Source organism: Notothenia rossii (genome assembly GCF_949606895.1).
Source record: "Notothenia rossii genome assembly, chromosome: 7".
Classification (NCBI taxonomy): Eukaryota; Metazoa; Chordata; class Actinopteri; order Perciformes; family Nototheniidae; genus Notothenia; species Notothenia rossii.
Genome location: NC_136905.1, coordinates 78,123,209 through 78,144,109, shown reverse-complemented (window position 1 = coordinate 78,144,109; position 20,901 = coordinate 78,123,209). Strand labels below are relative to the sequence as shown.

The 20,901-nt window shown below is 40.8% G+C and overlaps 1 protein-coding gene across 5 annotated transcripts in view; it reads left to right on the top strand.

Moving 5' to 3' along the window:
- Nucleotides 1–20,901, top strand: part of dctn1b (dynactin 1b) — a 40,563-nt gene that overhangs the window by 11,282 nt on the left and 8,380 nt on the right. For 2 of the 5 annotated variants that reach the window (XM_079640674.1, XM_079640671.1), the window contains exons 4-26: nt 1,284–1,315; nt 2,879–2,899; nt 6,744–6,761; nt 8,706–8,726; nt 9,759–9,929; nt 11,872–11,895; nt 12,778–12,975; nt 13,490–13,694; nt 14,190–14,268; nt 15,379–15,538; nt 15,748–15,852; nt 16,214–16,405; nt 17,081–17,197; nt 17,368–17,520; nt 17,851–18,011; nt 18,216–18,384; nt 18,635–18,703; nt 18,786–18,998; nt 19,309–19,470; nt 19,597–19,728; nt 19,827–19,955; nt 20,046–20,188; nt 20,265–20,431. In XM_079640674.1, coding sequence (XP_079496800.1) covers nt 1,284–1,315; nt 2,879–2,899; nt 6,744–6,761; nt 8,706–8,726; nt 9,759–9,929; nt 11,872–11,895; nt 12,778–12,975; nt 13,490–13,694; nt 14,190–14,268; nt 15,379–15,538; nt 15,748–15,852; nt 16,214–16,405; nt 17,081–17,197; nt 17,368–17,520; nt 17,851–18,011; nt 18,216–18,384; nt 18,635–18,703; nt 18,786–18,998; nt 19,309–19,470; nt 19,597–19,728; nt 19,827–19,955; nt 20,046–20,188; nt 20,265–20,431 — 2,841 coding nt within the window. The remainder of the gene's footprint in view (nt 1–1,283; nt 1,316–2,878; nt 2,900–6,743; nt 6,762–8,705; nt 8,727–9,758; nt 9,930–11,871; nt 11,896–12,777; nt 12,976–13,489; nt 13,695–14,189; nt 14,269–15,378; nt 15,539–15,747; nt 15,853–16,213; nt 16,406–17,080; nt 17,198–17,367; nt 17,521–17,850; nt 18,012–18,215; nt 18,385–18,634; nt 18,704–18,785; nt 18,999–19,308; nt 19,471–19,596; nt 19,729–19,826; nt 19,956–20,045; nt 20,189–20,264; nt 20,432–20,901) is intronic. The other 3 variants (XM_079640672.1, XM_079640673.1, XM_079640675.1) reach the window with 3 other exon arrangements.

Genomic DNA, 20,901 nt, shown 5'->3' with positions numbered 1-20,901 from the left:
CACACACACACACACGTAAACTGTGTCCATGTGCTGTCAGCCAGCCGCACAGCTGGCTGTGCCCGCGAATTCCTGGCCCGCAAATTCGCGGGTCTATCTACAGTAGGCTATGTACTGAGTGTGTGTATTTCGCGGGTTGAGTGATGTAAAATGACAATGGTATCCCGTGGAGGAATTCTGAAATGTTTTACCTTTACATCACAAAAACGCACAGCAGAACCAGACCCTGGAGCGCCGGCCTCTTTATTTACTTACTCCACTTCATCCCCTATGGGTAATAAGGCTGAGAGGAGAACCCTCCATCGTATTTAGTCCTTAGCAATATGCTGCGCCTCTCCCCATGTATGGATGGGTACCGAGCCCCGGTATTAAACGGGCTCCGCCCGGGCCGGAATTATTAAAGACAGTGGTAACGTTAAGCTCCGACGTTATCTGACTTTTTATCGGTACTGGAGACATTTAAAAAATATATGTCATATGTAGTATTGCTACATAAACATTATATCGCAGTTTTAGTTTATCCAACTCCGTTTCTAATATGCAATAAGACTACAACATGCGTCTATGATGTATTTTCGAGCTTTCCAATCCAGACGAGATCTCTCTCTCCCGTCTGTGTGCGAGGGGGCGGGGCAGTTTGTAAAGGTCTCCTGACTGTGTTACAGACTGTCCTCCTGGTTAGTGGTTACTCTGGGTTCTGTCTTCAGGACAGAGTGTTGGATTTTTTTTGTTAATTGGATGGGACTTGATTTGATTCAATATTAGTAATTTTCTCGTTTGTGTGTTTGTTTAAATATATTTGGCCTTTGTCATGTGATTGACTGATTTACTCAAATAATAAGGTTGATGAATTATCATCTAATGATTTGTATGAGGTTTTATTTATGTTAAAGGTCACTTTGAATGATTTTAACTTATGATAAGTAGTAGAAAAACGAATATTTTAAATTCGGGACGGTCCACATTAATTTCGGGACGGCTTAGATTGTATTTCGGGACGGTTCCGGGAGGATGGTGAAAAAAGTTAGTCGAGAGCCCTGGTTGGTACCTTTTATTAAAAATAACTTTTTGTCAGTACAATATTTTAACCAAATATCTGTTGCTTCCTTGTTTCTAACAGTATTGGGGTTAAACCCTGTGGTGCAAAGCCAATAAATCCTGTTGACTTTAAGCTGTAATCTGTGAATACCAGGATGTTTGTGGAACTTTATACCTTGTAGAAAATAATTAACAAAAACACGTCACTCACTTTCTTTGTTTTTCTTTCTGTTTAATGTCCTCAGAGATCCTGGAGACGCCCAAGTCCACCAAACTGGTGAGTCAAAGTTCACTCCTGCAGGAAGTCAGCAGCAGATATGGCAACACACACACACACACACACACACACACACACACACACACACACACACACACACACACACACACACACACACACACACACACACACACACACACACACACACACACACGCATACACATACACATACACATACACATACACATACACATACACATACACATACACACACACACACACACACCTGGACACACACACACCTGGACACACACACACACACCTGGACACACACACACACGCACACGCACACGCACACGCACAAGCACACAGACACACACACACTCACGCCTGGACTCACACCCCGACACAAGGCTGGACACACAAACTCTAAAATATTACCACACCTGTCTGCTGTTTTAAAAACTGAGAATTCACTCCTTTCTCACACCTTCCTTTCACAGGCTGATGTTGTAGAAGCTGTTTAAAATTGACAATCTGCAACTTAGAAGTAGTCATTTGCAGTACAAAGGAGTAATATGTTGCACACACCTACTTAATTAACGAAATAATGAAATACTATAAAATATTAGCTTTTCTTTTATACATTGTAAAAGTACGTTGAATAATCTCTGCTCCTAATTGATAAAGAGATTAGAAAGACACAGTTGCAAATTAGATTTAAAAGACTTAAATAATTCCTGAAATTGTGGGTTAAACCAAACAAAACCAAATAAGATCTTTAAAAAAACAAGTGTTCATGTCGGACCAGCAGAGGGCGATGTTTACTCATAAATATCTTCACTCTGATAAATATACAGATTATTTATTTAGTGAAACAAAAGCTCCCCTGAGATTAGTTGAACCTTTACATTAAGAACAATGCAGCGACCGTATTGTTTATTAATAATAATAATGGGTTTCATTTATAAAGCACTTCATATTTGACTTCAAATCCTGAAGTGCTAAAATATTAATTCCTCTGTTATAACTCTGTGATTGAATCAGGGCCAACACCTTAGACAGAAATCTCACATAAATAATTCATAAAAATGTAAAGATGTCATCACAACTTCAAAATGCTTGGACTCTAAAATATGGAGTTATTTTCTTTTGCATTTTTAACAGAGAGGTTTAAAAACATTGCCTTAGACATTATGATGGACATATTTGATTTGACGTTTTACAGATCAAACAATAAATCAAATAAATATCGTAACAAAACTGCATTGTTAAAACGTTTTTCACTGAGCTCTATATATTTTTCAAGTTATGTTAAGATGGAAAAACTAATCTTTGCAATAACGGAATTAAACAGTGTCTTATATACCATATTACTATTTGAACAACAAAGCAATCGTGTTTGAAACATTGTAAATACGATGTTTTTTACGTGTAGTTTGAACGATATGAACTGAATGAAAGTGGAAGTTAAATGAGGAGAAGAGAAATGATGAAGGTCTTTCATCCACAAACGAAGAGCACCGACGACCCCTTCACTTCCAGCATGACACACTCTTGACCTTTAACCTCACCCCTTCATTCCTTCCTCACTTCCTTCCCTCCTTTCCTCCGACCACGCAGCGAGGAGTGAAACTCAAAAAGGTGTTGCATGTTTCTCTAACCTCTGTTCAGTGTAATGTAATGACTGTGTCTCTGAATGGCCTCGCTACTGCATGACGACCGGGCGTACTCCAGACATTTTACCCATGATCCCTTGCAGCTCACCGTACCGTTGTCCCTGGTCTTGTTTTTCAGCCGCTCTGTGTTTATGTAAACGTAAAGATCAGTGTGTGAACGGCTCATACATTGTGTTCGTCTGCTTTCCGTTCAATTGTTAAAGCATGCTGGAGTCATGGCAGCCGGTGTCATACTTGATTGATTAACAGGAAACGTACTAAATGTCGTAGTTTGTCGTTTCAGTAGAAGCAAAACTATGGATTTATTTGTGCTGAACATTTCCTTAAAAAATGTATTACACACAAACCTTTGGACTCAGAGGGGCTTCAAATGCATAAAATCCCAGTTCTCCAGTTCAGACGGTTCTCTATCCTGGTCCTTTTTCATGAATCGTGGTGGAAAGATAACATCTTTTGAAATTAAACATATTTTCTAATTATGCAAGAAGAAACCGAACTGCGTAGAATAGCAGTGGGTTACTTGTTACACTTAAAATCTTTAAAATGATTCAGTTCAAAGTATACACAATATTGTATTCTATGAGTGCAGAAGAATGCTATGTTTCTCAAGCTGAACACACATGGAAGAAGACACCATGCAGAAGACATATACTGTACTACATACTAATACATATTGTGACTTTAGCATTTAATGAGCCACAAATGAACTCATCATCCGATCCATGCCGACCGTCCGATGCTCTTTTAAAGTCATCCTGCGCTGAGTCGTACATGCAGGTAAATGTCAGGACCCCCCCACCCCCCCCGCCCCCCCGCCTGCAGAGAACAGAGCTGCTGCAGAGCATTGATTTCCTGTCCGCTCCACTTTATCGTCTCCTGACTTCCAACCTCAGGAGCTCAGATCGGTCTCCAAAGGGAGGCTCGAATGTTCTTTCTTTTCCAGATGAAACCGAAGGGTTGAACACAGAAGGGATTCAGAACAGGCAGGAAAATGCAAAGAATAGATGACATAAGCAGAAATGTGCCATAAACAATAAACTCTCTCAAAGATAGTTTTTTGATTAACCTTTCATTTTTTTCTATATAATTGCTATGTATTATTCAATTGGTTACTATATCTAATTTATTGTTTTTCTATACTTGCTTTTTTAATCATGTTTTTGTTAATGTTCTTATTATCTACTATTTATTTTAATATTATATTATTCCTGTCCCTCAGTTATACAAGTACCAATAAAGTAAATACTTTTGCAAGAAGAACAAGAAAAATATGAAATATAGAAAAAAGAAACGATTCATATTACATTTTGAAAACACCAAATATATGAATTAATAACAATAATTACAAATAATCTAAGAATAAAATATGTAAAAGAACCAATGTGAAATAATTGTATACATTTATAAACCCCAAATCCTTAGTATTAATTGTTATAAATCCTATTTTCCGTTTTATTGGGTCTCTTATAGAAAATTCAATTTCAAAATAATTTCTCCAGAAACATTTGTATTTCACTAATCTCACTTTCCATGATCAGAGATGTTGTCAACCACAGTTTGCTGATGCTTAAAGTTCCATTATCTTGGTGGACAAAGTGAGTTCTTCTTATGATTTATGTGCTTGCACTGCGGTCGTATGCAATAAAGTTTTTCAGCTTGACAGCAGAGTATCTGAACTTCACGCCTTCTCAAGTTTCCCCGCGTCCGATCAAAGGAGGTCACCGCTTTGCTTCGTCAGTTGTGTGTGTGTGTGTGTGTGTGTGTGTGTGTGTGTGTGTGTGTGTGTGTGTGTGTGTGTGTGTGTGTGTGTGTGTGTGTGTGTGTGTGTGTGTGTGTGTGTGTGTGTGTGTGTGTGTGTGTGTGTGTGTGTGTGTGTGTGTGTGTGTGTGTGTGTGTGTGTGTGTGTGTGTGTGTGTGTGTGTGTGTGTGTGTGTGTGTGTGTCCCATCCTCCTCTCTGCCCGCGCGTCTGTCTCCCTGCATCACTTCGGCTCAGAGCAGCACTTGAGCCTGTGAGAAAGAGGATTCATATTTCATGAGGACAAACGTCTCTGTGGTGCTCTGTAATGGATACACAAAAGCACTCTTATTTCTACCCCAGCCCCCCGAGGTTCTGCTTCTCGTTGTAATATTTGCTTCAATATAATCTTGCATGTTACAACCTGCATTTAATATATAAGCTCAAAAAACATAATCACAGCCATTTCAAATTACTTTCTGCTAATTTTTAGGTGTACAAAGTATTTTTGGCTTTAAAAAAGTAGCCTGATTAGCGGACAGTTAATCAGAGTATTCCCTCTGGACTAATCCGCTTACATCCGCTCCTCCTCCTGTTAGTGCAGAGATTAGTGGAGCCGGAGAAGATACTGCGACAGATTTCTTACACAAAAACACCTTCTAACTCAAATCAGTATTCTATCTAAAGCTCAGGACCGCCGCTTGTTTGAATCTTAATAGTCGATGTTATGATACTGCTGGATCTTTTAAGCCATTTTGCAAGGATTCATTGTGTTATCTTTTGTTAGAAGACATAACCAGTATAGAGGAAAACACAAGTACTCAGATATTGTTCATGTCACTAGACTCTGTTACAAATAACATTACTGCAGTTTAAAGCCTAATAACATTTGCACAAAACATACAAAGTCTATATAAGATTATGCAGATTGGCCCATTTTAGATTATAGATTATATTTGTTGATGCATTAAAATGTTAATCACTTTAATGTTGTAGCTGGCAATACATGTCAAATGAAGGGGTGTCACGACGCAAGTAGCAGACATTTTATTTTGAAATGTACATTCCAAGCACACCATCCTATAAAGTAATACAAATTTTTAAATCATGTTAATGTTACTTTTTTTTCAAATATGATTGAAAATATTTTATATTAAATGGGGATATCATATCTTCTCATATCAATTGTAGCCGCCTTAATCAATTTCCTAGCATGGCTAACGTTGTAATATAAGCAAATCATTCTCCAAACAAATCAACATGTTTAAACTTCTGATCTCCATCCCTGGTAAAAACAAAAACATTTCTTAAAACCTCTTTAATTTGTGACACAGATCACGTGTCCTCATTGTTTGTGTCCGCCTCATTTGAATAATCAGCCCATAAGCAGGCACTTCTACTGTTGCTAGGTGACAAGAGAGACTTGCATCAGCGTTGCTGCTCATTTTTCTCCCTCGCTTCCTCCGTCTCACCTCCTCCCCTGTCTGTCCCCCGTCACACATCGTCTCACCCCTCCCTCCCTCCCTCTTCCTCTCCCTGTCTGTGCGGTGATGAGAGGGAGGGAGGGGGAGAGGAGAGGGAGGGAGGGAGGGAGGGAGGGAGGCTGCTCAGTGATGTAATGCAGGAACAGGAGCTCGCCTGACAAATCACAATAAGCAGAGAGAGAGAGAGAAAATAGGGAGGAGGGAGGGAGTTGAGGGGAGTGAGGCGTCTCCTGTGAGCAGTAGCAGGTCGGAGGCTGTCGGCAGAAAGATGTCTGAGGCGTAATCGGAACAGAGAGGAAAAAGGGAGGCGAGGGCTCCGGTGCATGGACTATGAGACGGGGGACATAAAGAAGGACGAGAGCAGGAGGACGGAGGAAGGGAGGGGGAGTCTGGGAAAAAAATCTCTGCGGCCATTTGCACCACTGCAGCTTCCCGGCCTGAGAGTCTGTCTGTCTGTCTGTGGATCGAGCATCTCTACCTGTTTTACCACCTTCCTCTGAGTGTGTGTGTGTGTGTGTGTGTGTGTGTGTGTGTGTGTGTTTCCTGGTAACTGTGTGTGTCTTCTTCTCTTGCAAATATGATGAGACAGACTCCTGCACCCCGGAAGGTACAGAACTCAACCTGATCGTCCTCATCTGTTGGGATGTTGTTGTTATTGTCATCCATGCATTTGATTTTATTGGCAGGTCTGCTGCTTGGAAGTTTCCGTTATCCCCTTCTTTTTTTTGGTGGGAATTCCCCTTTTTTTTTATTCCCTCTTAAATCATATTGTATACCCCCATTGTGGGAGTAGTACCTGCAGCTTGCTCTTTTTTAAAATCTTTTTGTTAGCTCTGATTTTTGATCATGCATTTGTATTTGTGTGCTGAAGCTTTTTTATATCTTCACTTGTGTTTCTGCCTGCACACGAGCTCCTGTCTTTTCTTTGGTCTCATCTTGCAGCAGAAGCCTTCCAAAGTGTCTTTTTTGAAATGTTTGTTCTTGTATCAGAGGAGAATGAAATGATTTCCCAGTTGGTAGCAGATCTAGCAAACAGTCTGATGTGATGTCAGGCAGGTTTGGTATCTTTAGCACGCCGCTATGGCTTAAGAGGCTGTCAGCTCTTATTTGGTACAGCTGTTAGCTCTGGGCTAATTTCTGCTGAATGGTCCGGCTCTAATCCAATAAAGAACGGTAACTGCTAGCCACAACGAGGCCGTGCCCGAGCCGAAGCACAGAGAAGTGGAGGCAGTGTGCAAGAGAGGAGAGTGAAGGACTTCAGATCATAATGCATGTGTGCACAGACCTGGGTTACAATGTGTTGGTGTGAGATAATAACATTATGAAGTCCTATGTCGAGAAAAATATATATATTTGAAATGATGACTTTTTTTGCTGAACAAAACAAAATATTTATTTATTATTTATATGTAAGATTTAAGTCCATAAATCCATTCAAGTTTTTCTGTCAAGACCAATGTTATTTGAAAAAAATAATCACAACAAAGCTAATGTTTCATTGGTACACATTCATTTTATTTAAGTTTTTTGCATTATTTACTCAGGAAGTTACATCTCATTGAGAGTAAGATAAATGAATAATTTGAATGAACTGCAAAAATGTTCAGAAGGATTGGGTAAAATAAGAAAGAAATCAAATTACTATATAACGTTTTCACATTTAAAATAAATTATAATAACAAGGATATTTCCTTCGGTTTAAACTGAACACACTTTTCCAAATGTTCCAAAATGACTGTAATTAATTTCACAATTTCTTTTAGGAAATAATAAGGGCATTAAGAATAATATTACAATATCCAAAGTACAAGACAAGTCACTCACGATGTTGATAATGTTGTCATATTGTTATATTACCTAGCTTTAAAACATAATCTTTAAATACAAGTTTAAAATCAACAGCTCATTCAATCCAAACCAACTGTTTCATACTTCTAAAGACTGGATATAATATCTCGGCAAAGCGCTTGATGATTAACAGATATAATAAAAAACAAAACGAGGAAAAAAACGAGTTAAAAAGCAACAAGAAAATACATGTTGTTGTCCTTTAAGCTCTCATTAAACAAAGTAACCCAGGTCTGCAGGACTGACACTAGTGGGTATTTCTCTGGGTAGCACGTTTCTATGTTGCAGGATAACAAGCTATTATCCAGCGAGTGCATCAGAATTGAGCCTCATCTGTGCGCGACACAAAGCAGTCATTTAGGTCACGGCGGCCGTGCCAGTCACAGCGAGCATGTTGAGGGTTTTTCAGTCACGTGGGAGGAAGAGATGAGTAGACCGGCGAGCACAAGAGGGATGGAGAGCAGAAACAGAGCAGAGATCTGTAGCGATGGTGCTCAAGAATGAACTCATTGTGCTGCTTTGTATTCAGTTCCATGCATCCATCTTGTGTTTCTGTGTGAGATTTCTGGTTAAATATATCTGCCTTGAATCACTAACCCTGCGTGTCTGTTTTCCTTCCCTTCCCTCCTCTCCTTCTATCCTCCTCTGCTTACCCTTTGACCTTTTTCCTCTTCCTCCTCTTCTTCCTCCTCTTCCTCTTCAGACCACGGTCAGAAGGCCCAAGGTGAGCCCGGTCCTCAAAGTCCGCAGGGCTTTTCTATCACTTTGAATTAAAGGCTGGGCAATATGTTATATTATATTGATGTCACAATATAAGACTAGATATGGTTTTCAGAATTTTGGATATCGTATTAACGTTAATAAGCAAATTGCTGTATTCTCCTGCTTTTAATGTGGTGTTATTTTCAATTTCGTATTATTTGTCTTGTGTCACAAAGTCATTATATCCACAATACTGATGATGATTATTTTTTTCAAACAATATTGATAACATTATATTTGGTGAAAGATATTGCTTCATTTGATATAATCCCTATTGCCCAGCCCTAGTTTGAATAATGTATATCATGTGTGCTTGTTGTTTCACTTCACGCAGCAGTGTGTATGTTTGTGCGAGTGTTGCAGAGTCAGCAGCGACAACACATCACCAGCCATGATTCACAATACACCTTATTTCAGTCAACAGCACCAATATCTTTGTACTTGCATTTAGATGTCCATTTCCTCTTCTTCACATTTTTATTTACAGCACAAACACTGTTTCCTGTCTCCAAAAACAGAAAGCAGGTGTAGTTACTGTTGCTTTGGTTCAGTCCTTATTTATGTTGTTTATTTGTTTCTGAGCAGTTTGATGCATATTAACTGCTTTGTTTGCTTTTCTAATATTATTTTCAGTTTAATCATGAGCATTTTTTATTACCGTACTAGTCTTTTTTTTCATTGCTTATGATCACAATTTAGATCCTAAATAAGTACTTAATCCAGGATATTATCCACATGAAAAAAAACGACATTATTGCCAGTAGCTTATCATCGAACAGACATTCATACCCAGTGAATTTCACTATATTTTTGATTATATTTCATATTTTTTCTAGTTCTCTACCTATGTTTTTAATTCTTGTTTTACTTGTATGTATGCACCACGACCCCAAGTCAAATAACTCGTACGTGTAAACCTACCTGGTGATAAACCTGATTGTGAAGTTTTTTTTAAAGGCTCTTTCTCTTGATTTCTCCCCCCTGGTCTCTGCAGCAGCCCACCCGCTCCGCCCCAGGGAAGGGGGCTGCGTCCGGCTCGGCCTCGGCCTCTGCCGGGGAGATGAGCAGCAGCGAGCCCAGCACACCGGCCCAAACCCCTTTGGCTGCTCCGGTCATCCCCACCCTCCACTCCCCTGGAAACCCCCCGCCACCGGCCCCCAGCAAGGTCAGTTATCAGCGGTAAAACATCACAGTGTAGAAGCGGCAACACAGAAAATCGTCTATGCAATGAACATAGAACAAGGTGCATCAACCAGCAACTGAGAAAAGTCTCTATTCTGTAATTCAAGATTCAAGGCTTTTATTATCATGTGTACATACAGTAGCTACAGTGCAGTTATGACAATGATACTCTTAGGCTCCTCTAACATTGCAACACAACAAAACAGATAACAGTGCAAGTAAATCAAATAGAATATAATAGAAATAGTGCAGAATATACAAGTAATTGGAATATTGATATATATATATAAATTGCAAACAGATGAATGTAATTTCTTACAGGTTAGATTATTTAAAATGTACACATAGGAAACAGGTGACTAATGCCAGCTTTGAGGAAACATTTTTACCAAATATTTATCAAGAATAATAAGGAGGGCACATGAGACTGTGTTTTTGTAACACACCACCAATCAGTGTGTTAAATGAGCCAGGAGCAGAAGAGCTGGATTCAAATCAGATGTGACATTTCCTTTGCTACAGTATGCACAGCTGTCAGTTTGTATTGTTGTCATAATATTTCTTTTTAAATCGCAAATGAGGTGCAGGCAAAGAACAAATTAAACGATAACACTTATTCCAGTGTGATAAAATGAATAAAACACCATAAATCTTTGGTTATAGTTCATAATGTAGCACCAGTCCTTTAGTTACATAATCCATCCATGCAATGTTTTGTACTATTTTTTCTGTTCATGCTCAAAGGTCGCTGGAGTGTATCCCAGCGTCAAAGTCAAAGTCAACTTTAATGTCAATCTTTCAGTTTGTGTGTACAGACAGAGAGATCGAAATAACGTTTCCAACAATCCCGAATACAATAATACAAATATACAAATATATATACAAATATGTATAAAATATGTATATCCTATATATACACAATTAACAGACACATTTACACATATGCAAATACTAATAATACAAATAATGAACTTGGGCTGAGTGGTATTATGACACCTACACACACATTAAGATAAAAACCCAACAACAATCAATATATACAAAATAACAGTCACTTCAATATTAATTGTCTGCACTGGGTATGAGGCAGGGTAAATCCTGCACACTTTGAGAGTCCCCTACAGGGTTTATTTACTGTTTAAATAATCATTTATCATAAAGAAATGAAATTGAAATTGAAACACATTTCAAGATTCAGATCATGGTGAATACAAACTCTGTCCCCAGTCCAGCAGTCTGTAGTGAGATCGTAGTAGCAATGAATTAAAGTGTACTGAAAGAATACAATATGAGATATAGTCGTAATAGAAAATATCAATCGCCATGTCATTTGTGCTGTTTACACATTTTAAGAAGTCAAATGATAATTTATTTTGATTTCGGACACTTTTCTTTCTGCATCTGAACTTTATAGATCTGAACGTAGCCTATTAGGATTTAAGTCACCCATACATTGATATTACGAGTGCATTCAACAAGTGTGTTACTGTGACAGCTATTCAATTATCTGCAGAGATTTAGATATTGCAGACAAATAAAACAAACAAAAAAGACGTGGGCCCAGGATTGATCTCTGAGGGACACCACATTCATCACTCACTTATGAAATATTTCTATATACTGTATAAAGAAAATTGAGACAAAGTGTCTTCAGATCAGCTCAATGTGAGGCTGCTGCTAATCAGAAATGAAACTAAGCAGACCATGGTGGTTTATGTCCGTTAAGCTTCACCTAGATGTCCGAATGTTATTCAATTTAATCCTGCAAAACTTTATTGTCTGTGGACTTTCCGTTAGTCCTAAAATGCGCACAGGTTGAATCGCAGAGGATAGAGAGAAGCAACATGTGGTTTCATTTTTAAGTTAATTGTCAGCTTCACTCTAGTGTTACATTTCAGGCGGTGATCCATGTTTTATCCCCTCAGGAGGACGTTCCTATGGAAACAGAGGTGCAGTCATGTGGCGTGATGTTTTCTTTTTGCACTTGATATTAAAGTTGTTTTTTCTCACTAACATTTTGGCAAGCTGTCAAAGGTGTGACTGCCTGTCTTTAATTGGTGTGTGATATGGCTCTGTTCACACGCTGGATTTCTGTATTGGAGGTTTAAATTTAGATAGTGTGAATGTGTCACACTCGATGAGGCATGTGTGTGTTTTGTCGTCAACTTTTCCCTTTCTACAGGTGGAGTCACTGCATGGCAAGGGAAATGAAAGCGTCCTTACACATAAAAAGATGAAAGTTGTACCTTAGAGTTGAAGCTTTACACTTGTAGAAAAATCCTACATTTTGTGCAACAGGTGAAAAGTCTAAATTGTTCTGATAGGGATTTTGTTTAAGAGGTTAAGGAGGTGGAGGGGTCTATCAATGAAAGGGTTGTTGGTTTAAACTGCTGTAAACATGCCTTGGGCAAGGGACTGAAACCCAATGTGACCCCTAGTGTGGAAGCATCTGCATGTGTGTGTGTGTGTGTGTGTGTGTGTGTGTGTGTGTGTGTGCGTGTGCGTGTCCGTGTGTGTGAATGCTGACAAGTTGTACAAAAGCTTTGAGTAGTTGCTAAGACTAGAAACATACATACTGTAAATGTACACCATTTAAGATATGATTTCTCCCTAAGTAAAGGATTTATTTGCAACAAACATCTCATATTATTCCTGATTTCAGAAGATAATTATATATATACAAATAAGCCAAGATATTTTTGTCTGAAAGTGTTTTTTTACTTTTTTAAACGTGTGATTACTAATTGAATCTGTCCTTTCCTTCCCCTTTGTCCTCTTCCTTCATACCATTTCCCATCCTCCACGCTGCGTCTCCTCTCCTCTGTCTCCAGGAGGAGGAGGCGCTGCGTCTGCAGGTGAAGGACCTCGAAGAGAAGCTGGAGACTCTGAAGATGAAGAGGACGGAGGACAAGGCCAAGCTGAAGGAGCTGGAGAAGCACAAGATCCAGCTGGAGCAGCTGCAGGAGTGGAAGACCAAGATGCAGGAGCAGCAGGCCGAGCTGCAGAAACACCTGAAGGAGGCCAAGAGGGTGAGGAGCAGCGGGGGGGGATGGAGAGGCTGTTTGTAACATGCATCCACTAAATGTCAACAAAGGTGAAGTCAAGATGATAAAATCAAAGCTGGACGGACATTACAGTGAAGCAGATCTTGGAAAATGTATTTTTAGATCTCCTCCTCAGCGCTCTCACAGATAAGTATATTTTATAACGTGAATGGAACTAAAATAATTTAATTTAATTCTGTTTTAACCAGATGAGAACTTGTGAAATATATTAAATCCAGATCTTGTTCTGGTTTCGCTTCAAATGATTTTGTTAAGTTTTCCATCTGAGAAAAATGACTGGTGAATCATGTTGATGATGTTCTCCTTAAGGCATAATGGAAACCCCACCCAAACAGCAGCAGGAAAATAAATACAATAATTCATTTAAATGAGAAATGAACTTAACTTAATTATTCAATGAACTTAACCCTAACCACAGAAAAGGGCAATCATCTCAATAAAACCCACATTATAATCATACATAATCTTCTGTGTGTAGGAGGCTAAAGAAGCCCAGGAGGCGAAGGAGCACTACATGGAGGAGATGTCGGACACGGCGGATGCGATCGAGATGGCGACGCTGGATAAGGAGATGGCGGAGGAGCGGGCGGAGTCTCTGCAGCTGGAGGTCGACTCCATGAAGGAGAAAGTGGACGAGCTCACCATGGACCTGGAGATCCTCAAGCACGAGATCGAGGAGAAAGGTAGGGATGACAATAAAAGGAATTAGAGAATATCCAAGGTGTTGTCCTTTAATCTCAGATACATGTATTTCTGTTTCTTGAAGATGTGCCATTTTTATTTCAAAGAATATTCTTGGTTTTTGGCCGTAGATTTGTGTTTTTTTTCTTGTAAATGTAACCATTTAATCTTGGATAAGTATTTACTTTTTCTTGTATGTGTAATGTGCAACTTATTAAGAGAATAATTTGGAAATCTAAATTTGTGATTTTCTTCACCTAAATTCACCTTTTTAATCTCAGAGAATATTCCAGTTTTCTCTCAAAAGTTAGACTTTTCTTGCAAATGAACCATTTCAATTTCAAAGAATGTCCACGTTTTTTGGATCCTCTTGGAAGTGTCATTTGGTGGATGTAAACTCAAATGTGTTCTTGGTGTGTTTAATCGCTGCAGAAACAAAAGGAAGAGTGTTTTTATGACTGTGGAGCTCAGATGTGTTTCTGGGGTTTCCCTCACAGGTTCGGATGGAGCGGCCTCCAGTTACCATGTGAGGCAGCTGGAGGAGCAGAACGGCCGACTGAAGGAGGCTCTGGTCAGGTGGGTGTGCTGATTCCTTCATTTTAATTACTTTTATGACCCACTATACTCTGACTTTTTCATGGAGAAAATGACTTTAACTTTAAGACATTCACTGGACATACTGACTGAAAAACCTGCATGCTTTAATATAACTTTTTTCCATGGACCTGGAGATCCTGAAGCATTAGCAACAAAAAATGGTAGTCTTTGGGCACCTATGAGTTACATCAACTGTTCACCCTGCAAGAAAGCCACTTATTATATTCATGTATTTATTTGAACAAGTACCATGCATACAAATACATTCAAGGAGGGGTAGGTAATTCACTTCAGAAACACTTTTTGTTATATTCCATGGAATGCTCTTAACATCCCGATAGCAATGAATACATGAAATGCTTTGACAATAAATACATTAAAAAATGTCATCTGTGGAAGCTGTGGCGCTGTAAAAAGCACGACCAAATCTAAAATAAATGGATGGCCTACCTGCCTGTCAGCCTTCCATCTCGTGCACAAACTTATCTCGTGCCCTCATTGGTCATGTGCACGTTCGTGTGTGTTGGAGGAGGGGCTCTGTGAGGAAGTCTGAAGGAAGGGGCAGATCTTTTTCGGCCGCGTACTTTCAAATTCTAGCGCACTCGAGCTGGTTTCTCCATTCTTACCTACCCTACCTTTAATCTCAGAAAAGAGAAGGGATAATAGATTTGAGCCAATAGTTAATTTCCATCTGCATTCCTTATTGTGGTTTGACTATCTAGCTTAACTACAGAACTCCATATATACATATAAAACATATACTCCTATTTGATATACACTTCCAACATCAACATGACAAAGACCCACAGTCTCAACAAACAAGAAATACAGGAAAACAAAACAGCTCTAACTCACGTAAAAGAAATATGTTGAATATAAATAACCATACATCGTATATAACTTCTAATACAGTTCATCGTCCTTAAACAAACACAAAAATACAATTTATATAATGTGTATAAAGGCGACATTTTGAATGCCCTCTGTGTTTTTAAAACGTCACATGTTCAGTTTTAGTTTCTTAAAATCAATTGATGATTTAAAGGTTGGATCCACATGTCGATGGTTTTCTTTCCCGCTGTGTTTCAGGATGAGAGACCTGTCGTCGTCGGAGAAGCAGGAACATCTGAAGTTGCAGAAGCAGATGGAGAAGAAGAACGTGGAGCTGGACGCCCTGAGGGGCCAGAAGGAGAATCTGCAGGAGGAGAGGACGGCCGCGGAGAAGACCATCGACGAGCTCAAGGAACAGGTCTGCGTTTTTATATCTGCAGAATCTGCCTCTTTACTGACCGTCACTTTGACTATTAGACAGAAATAGATCTACTGTATTTATTAAGAGTTATTTCCTGGAAATGAATGGTAATGGAAACGTTTAAAGCAGGTGTTTCCATGCCGATATATGATGCCGAAGAGGCAAATAGTTCTTCCCTCGCTGATGATGATGAGCTCTCGTTTCAGGTGGATGCGGCTCTGGGGGCGGAGGAGATGGTGGAGATGCTGACGGAGAGGAACCTGGACCTGGAGGAGAAGGTCCGGGAGCTGAGGGAGACCGTGACCGACCTGGTGAGAGAAAAACATCAGTTCATTTAGACCAGGGTGATCCAATTTATTATCACTGGAAAAGATACATTGGTGTATTTAAAAAATGACAAATCACTGTATGGGACCTGGGAGCTACATATAATTATTTCAATAGATTAGTATTATTCGTACTATGTTTGTTGACATACTATAATCCAACTTTTTTTTCAACACACTATACTATGATTATTTTAAACTACAACCGTAATATATATACATTCATCTATTTAAAAAGGCCACAAACAGAAAAATAAAGAAACCCACAGAACTCAGGTCATCTCCAGAAAAGAACGTAGTTATTCATTCCAACTTTTTGCCCCTGCTTGTTGTCTCCTGTCGTCAGGAAGCCATAAACGAGATGAACGACGAGCTGCAGGAAAACGCCCGGGAGACGGAGCTGGAGCTGAGGGAGATGTTGGATCTGGGAACGGCGAAAATCAGAGAGTCGGAGAAACACGTTGAAGCGGCGCAGGAGACCGTGGCCGATTACCAGCAGACCATCAAGAAGTACCGTGAGCTCACGGCACACCTGCAGGTAGAGGGAACGTTTAAAATCAAGGCATAACGTTTAAATTAGGGCTGTCAAACGATTAAACATTTTAATCAGATTAATCACAGCTTAAAAATTAATTAATCATGATTAATCACCATTCGAACTATGTCCAAAATATGCCATTTCTTTATGTATATTGTTGTGGGAATGGAAGGATAAATGAAAGAAGGCGGATATATCCATTTAACATGTAGTATGTATGTTTATTATAACATTGTTCTTTGTGTCAAAATGAAAGACAGCCCACACACCTATCAATCATCAAACCGTGGGGTCATTACGTGTTGATAGTATCGATGTAAATAGAGATGTACTACAGCAAAAGTATTCTCCGTCAGGACTTCCTGAAACAACACCACGCCGTTATCTTGATTCTGATTGGCCAGAAGACATTATCAAAGATGTTCTATTGAGAAGACGATCACTACGTGACAAAAGTTTTCAAAACCGTTTCTAGTCTTCGGTATTTCCAGACAAGTGGCTACTGAAATCAATCTTACTAACTGCTATCTGTGCAATTTACTCCGCGCGAGTTGGCAGACTTTATTTTGATTACTTTAACATCATTTTTCATGGTGGGGCTAAGCCATTTCTTGGTATGGGTGTACCCTACCCAGCTCCTTCTGTGTAAATATTCTTCTTCCTCTGTTTCTGCAGGAGGTGAACAGGGAGCTGACCAGCCAGCAGGAAGCCTCCGCCGAGCTGCAGCAGCAACCGGCCCCAGAGATGTTTGATTTCAAGATTAAGTTTGCAGAGACGAAGGCCTACGCCAAGGTCAGCTCTGTTGTCTGAATAATGAAACAATAAATCAACCTGAATATCCTGTTCCATCCCCCTTTATCTCAAACTGTGCTCATGTATCCATAATGCAGGATCTGTATATTATTTTAAATGTCTGTATCCTGAGTTTTGAACACATGCTCTCTGTGTTGTGTTGTCTTTAGGCCATTGAGATGGAGCTGAGGAAGATGGAGGTGGGTCAGGCTAACAGACACGTCTCTCTGCTGACCTCCTTCATGCCCGAGTCCTTCCTGCGTCACGGAGGAGATCACGACTGCATCCTGGTGCTGCTGCTCATTCCCAGACTCATCTGCAAGGTAAACACGCCACAGGTCGCTCACTAACATACATGAGGAACGTGCTAGAGTAAGCAATGGAAAATTACCTGTGTGTGTGTGTGTGTGTGTGTGTGTGTGTGTGTGTGTGTGTGTGTGTGTGTGTGTGTGTGTGTGTGTGTGTGTGTGTGTGTGTGTGTGTGTGTGTGTGTGTGTGTGTGTGTGTGTGTGTGTGTGTGTGTGTGTGTGTGTGTGTGTGTGTGTGTGTGTGTGTGTGTGTGTGTGTGTGTGTGTGTGTGTGTGTGTGTGTGTGTGTGTGTGTGTGTGTGTGTGTGTGTGTGTGTGTGTGTGTGTGTGTGTGTGTGTGTGCAGGCGGAGCTGATCAGCAGGCAGGCGCAGGAGAAGTTCGATCTGAGCGAGAGCTCTGCGCAGCGGCCCGGGCTGAAGGGAGCGGCCGGAGAGCAGCTGAGCTTCGCTGGAGGACTGGTCTACTCTCTCAGTCTGCTGCAGGCCACGCTGCACAGATACGAGCAGTACGTCTGAACAGAAACACACAGAGAGTCTGAGCACTGAGAGATGACGAACAAGATATCAATGCTTGATTCCACTTTATGCGTCTATATTTTTAAAATTCTCATTTTGAGACATGTCGTTCCTTCTGTGCAGTTTTTTATGTGGAATTCTCTGCTGGAATATACAGATGTATTAAATCTAACTATCAACACTGTGTGTGTCAGGGCTCTGGCTCAGTGCGGTGTGGATGTCTATAAGAAGATCGGCACTCTGTACCCGGAGATGAGCGTCCACGAGCGCTCTCTGGACTTCCTGATCGACCTGCTGCACAAAGACCAGCTGGACGAGACCGTCAACGTGGAGCAGCTCACCAAGGCCATCAAATACTATCAGGTATTCACTCACTCACTCACTCACTCACTCACTCACTCGCTCACACACACGCTCACACACACACACACGCACACACACACACACGCACACACGCACACACGCACACACACACTTAGGGGTGGCCGTGGAAAGATTTGAATGATCCTGCATGTTTTGTTCATTCTTTAAAAAACGACTGGTTTTCTTTGACCTCTCATATAACCCTGAACGTGAAGTTTTACTTATTCCTACCAAATGTGTCCCTTCTCAGCACCTGTACAGCATCCACCTGGCGGATCAGAGCGAGGACTGCACCATGATGCTGGCTGATCACATCCGAGTGAGTACAACACATAGATAAGATCATAATAATATCTATATAATGTCCGTGTGTCTAACGGCTTCCTTTGTATCCCCTTCAGTTTACCCAGAGTGCTTTGGACTGCATGTCGGTGGAGGTGGGACGCCTGCGGGCGTTCCTGCACGCGGGCCAGGAGAAGTCGGGCCTGGCGGTGCTGCTGAAGGACCTCGAGACGTCCTGCAGCGACACCCGGCAGTTCTGCAAGAAGATCCGCCGCAGGATGCCGGGCACCGACGCTCCGGGGATACCGGCAGCACTCAGCTTTGGACAACAGGTAACCACGGAAACCAAACACTCAACCTCGTGCAGAACGGTCCATTTTTAATGACAAACTCTTTTATCACATTTTACTTTTAGATTTTTTTATGAAATGCTATACTGTGACTTTTTTTTGGACATTTTATTTCTTTGTCCCTTTTTGTATAATGACTTTCTCTATGACACTTCAAAGCTGACATTGGTGTAATATTTTTTTTTTTTGTTGCAAATGACCAATAAGTATTCTAGATTTTTTTTTTTTTTTTTTAAAGTTAATGAAAAGCTCTATAAGTTAGTTTGACTAAACTAAGTGGTGTTGTGGTCAGGTGTGCGACACGCTGTCAGACTGCAGGAAGCACCTGACCTGGGTGGTGGCGGTGCTGCAGGAGGTGGCAGCAGCCGGAGCTCAGATGGTGTCTCCTCTCGGGGAGCAGGAGGGACTCGTCGCCGTCAAACTGGAGGACGTGGCCTTCAAGGCCGGAGAGCAGGTATTCAAAATGTTGAATAGCAGTTTATTGCTAATGAAATGTCTTTTCAGATGTTTCTTTAAAACCTTTAGTGTAGATTCAAAGTAAGGAGTCTTCTGGAGTAATGACCATCACCGTTATTTTCAGATCTATGGCTCTCAGGGCGTTAACACCTACGATAGTCTGCGGCAGTCCTGTGGCATGGTCATAGCCACCATGAACAAGATGGCCACCGCCATGCAGGAGGGAGAATATGACTCAGAGAGGCCTCAGAACAAGGTGTGTGTCAGGAAGCAGCTCTGTGTGTCACTGTGCAAATGTCTTGTTTCTCACCTCAGCATGAATGGAGCATGAGCTGATGTTTCTATGGTTTTCAGAATCCTCCTCCCGTGGATCTGCGGGCGGCCGCTCTTCGGGCTGAGATCACCGACGCTGAAGGTCTCGGCATGAAGCTGGAGGACAGAGAGACGGTCATCAAAGAGCTGAAGAAGTCTCTGAAGATCAAGGTAAACACATCGAGGATATAAACCTATTGACTGGAACGCTCTTATTTTCATTGTTTTGAAATGCATGAAACCCTGTGTGCGTGTGTTCAGGGCGAGGAGCTGAGCGAGGCCAGCGTGCGGCTCAGTCTGCTGGAGAAGAAGCTCGACAGTTCGTCCAAAGACGCAGACGAGCGCGTCGAAAAGATTCAGACTCGACTGGACGAGGCCCAGACGCTGCTGAAGAAGAAAGAGAAGTGAGACCTCGGACCTCAGACAGGAAGTCGTGTTTTATAACAGATCCTCAGCTGAGCGATGTTTCTTTATCTGCAGGGAGTTCGAGGAGACGATGGACGCTCTGCAGGCCGACATCGACCAGCTGGAGGCAGAGAAGGCGGAGCTAAAGCAGAGAATCGGCAGCCAATCAAAGGTCGGCCCCGACGGGCTGAGAGGAGCCTCGCCCTCAGGGATCGCCTCCATCGTCAGCGGAGGGGCCGGAGGTGAGAGACAGAGAAAACATGTCGTCATATTTTTATTATTTTAAAGTTAACATTTTTATCTTTTAGCTGTTTTTTTTGTAAAGAATAGGGCTGCACAAATTATCCACATTTTAATCAAAATTACAATGTTGTATTCAAACGGCAGGAAGCACAGTATTTGTTTAAATGTCATTTTGATGAAGTGTTGTGGAGCTGATATCCTTTCCTACAAATCTACTGACAAATCAAAACATTTTAATATCTTTTTAAATGATGATGAATGATATGAATTATGATTTTTTCCTCTAATATCAATATTTGAAGTCCTCTTTTTCACCCTAACAACCATTGACCTCAACTTTCTCTTCCTAATCTCTTCCCCTCCCTCCTACAGAGGAACAAAAAGGTATCTCCTGCTTTTCCTGGCTGCTGTTGTTCATCCCGCATGCTATTCTTTCTTAGATTCTGCATGCTTTGAAGGATGTGAAATA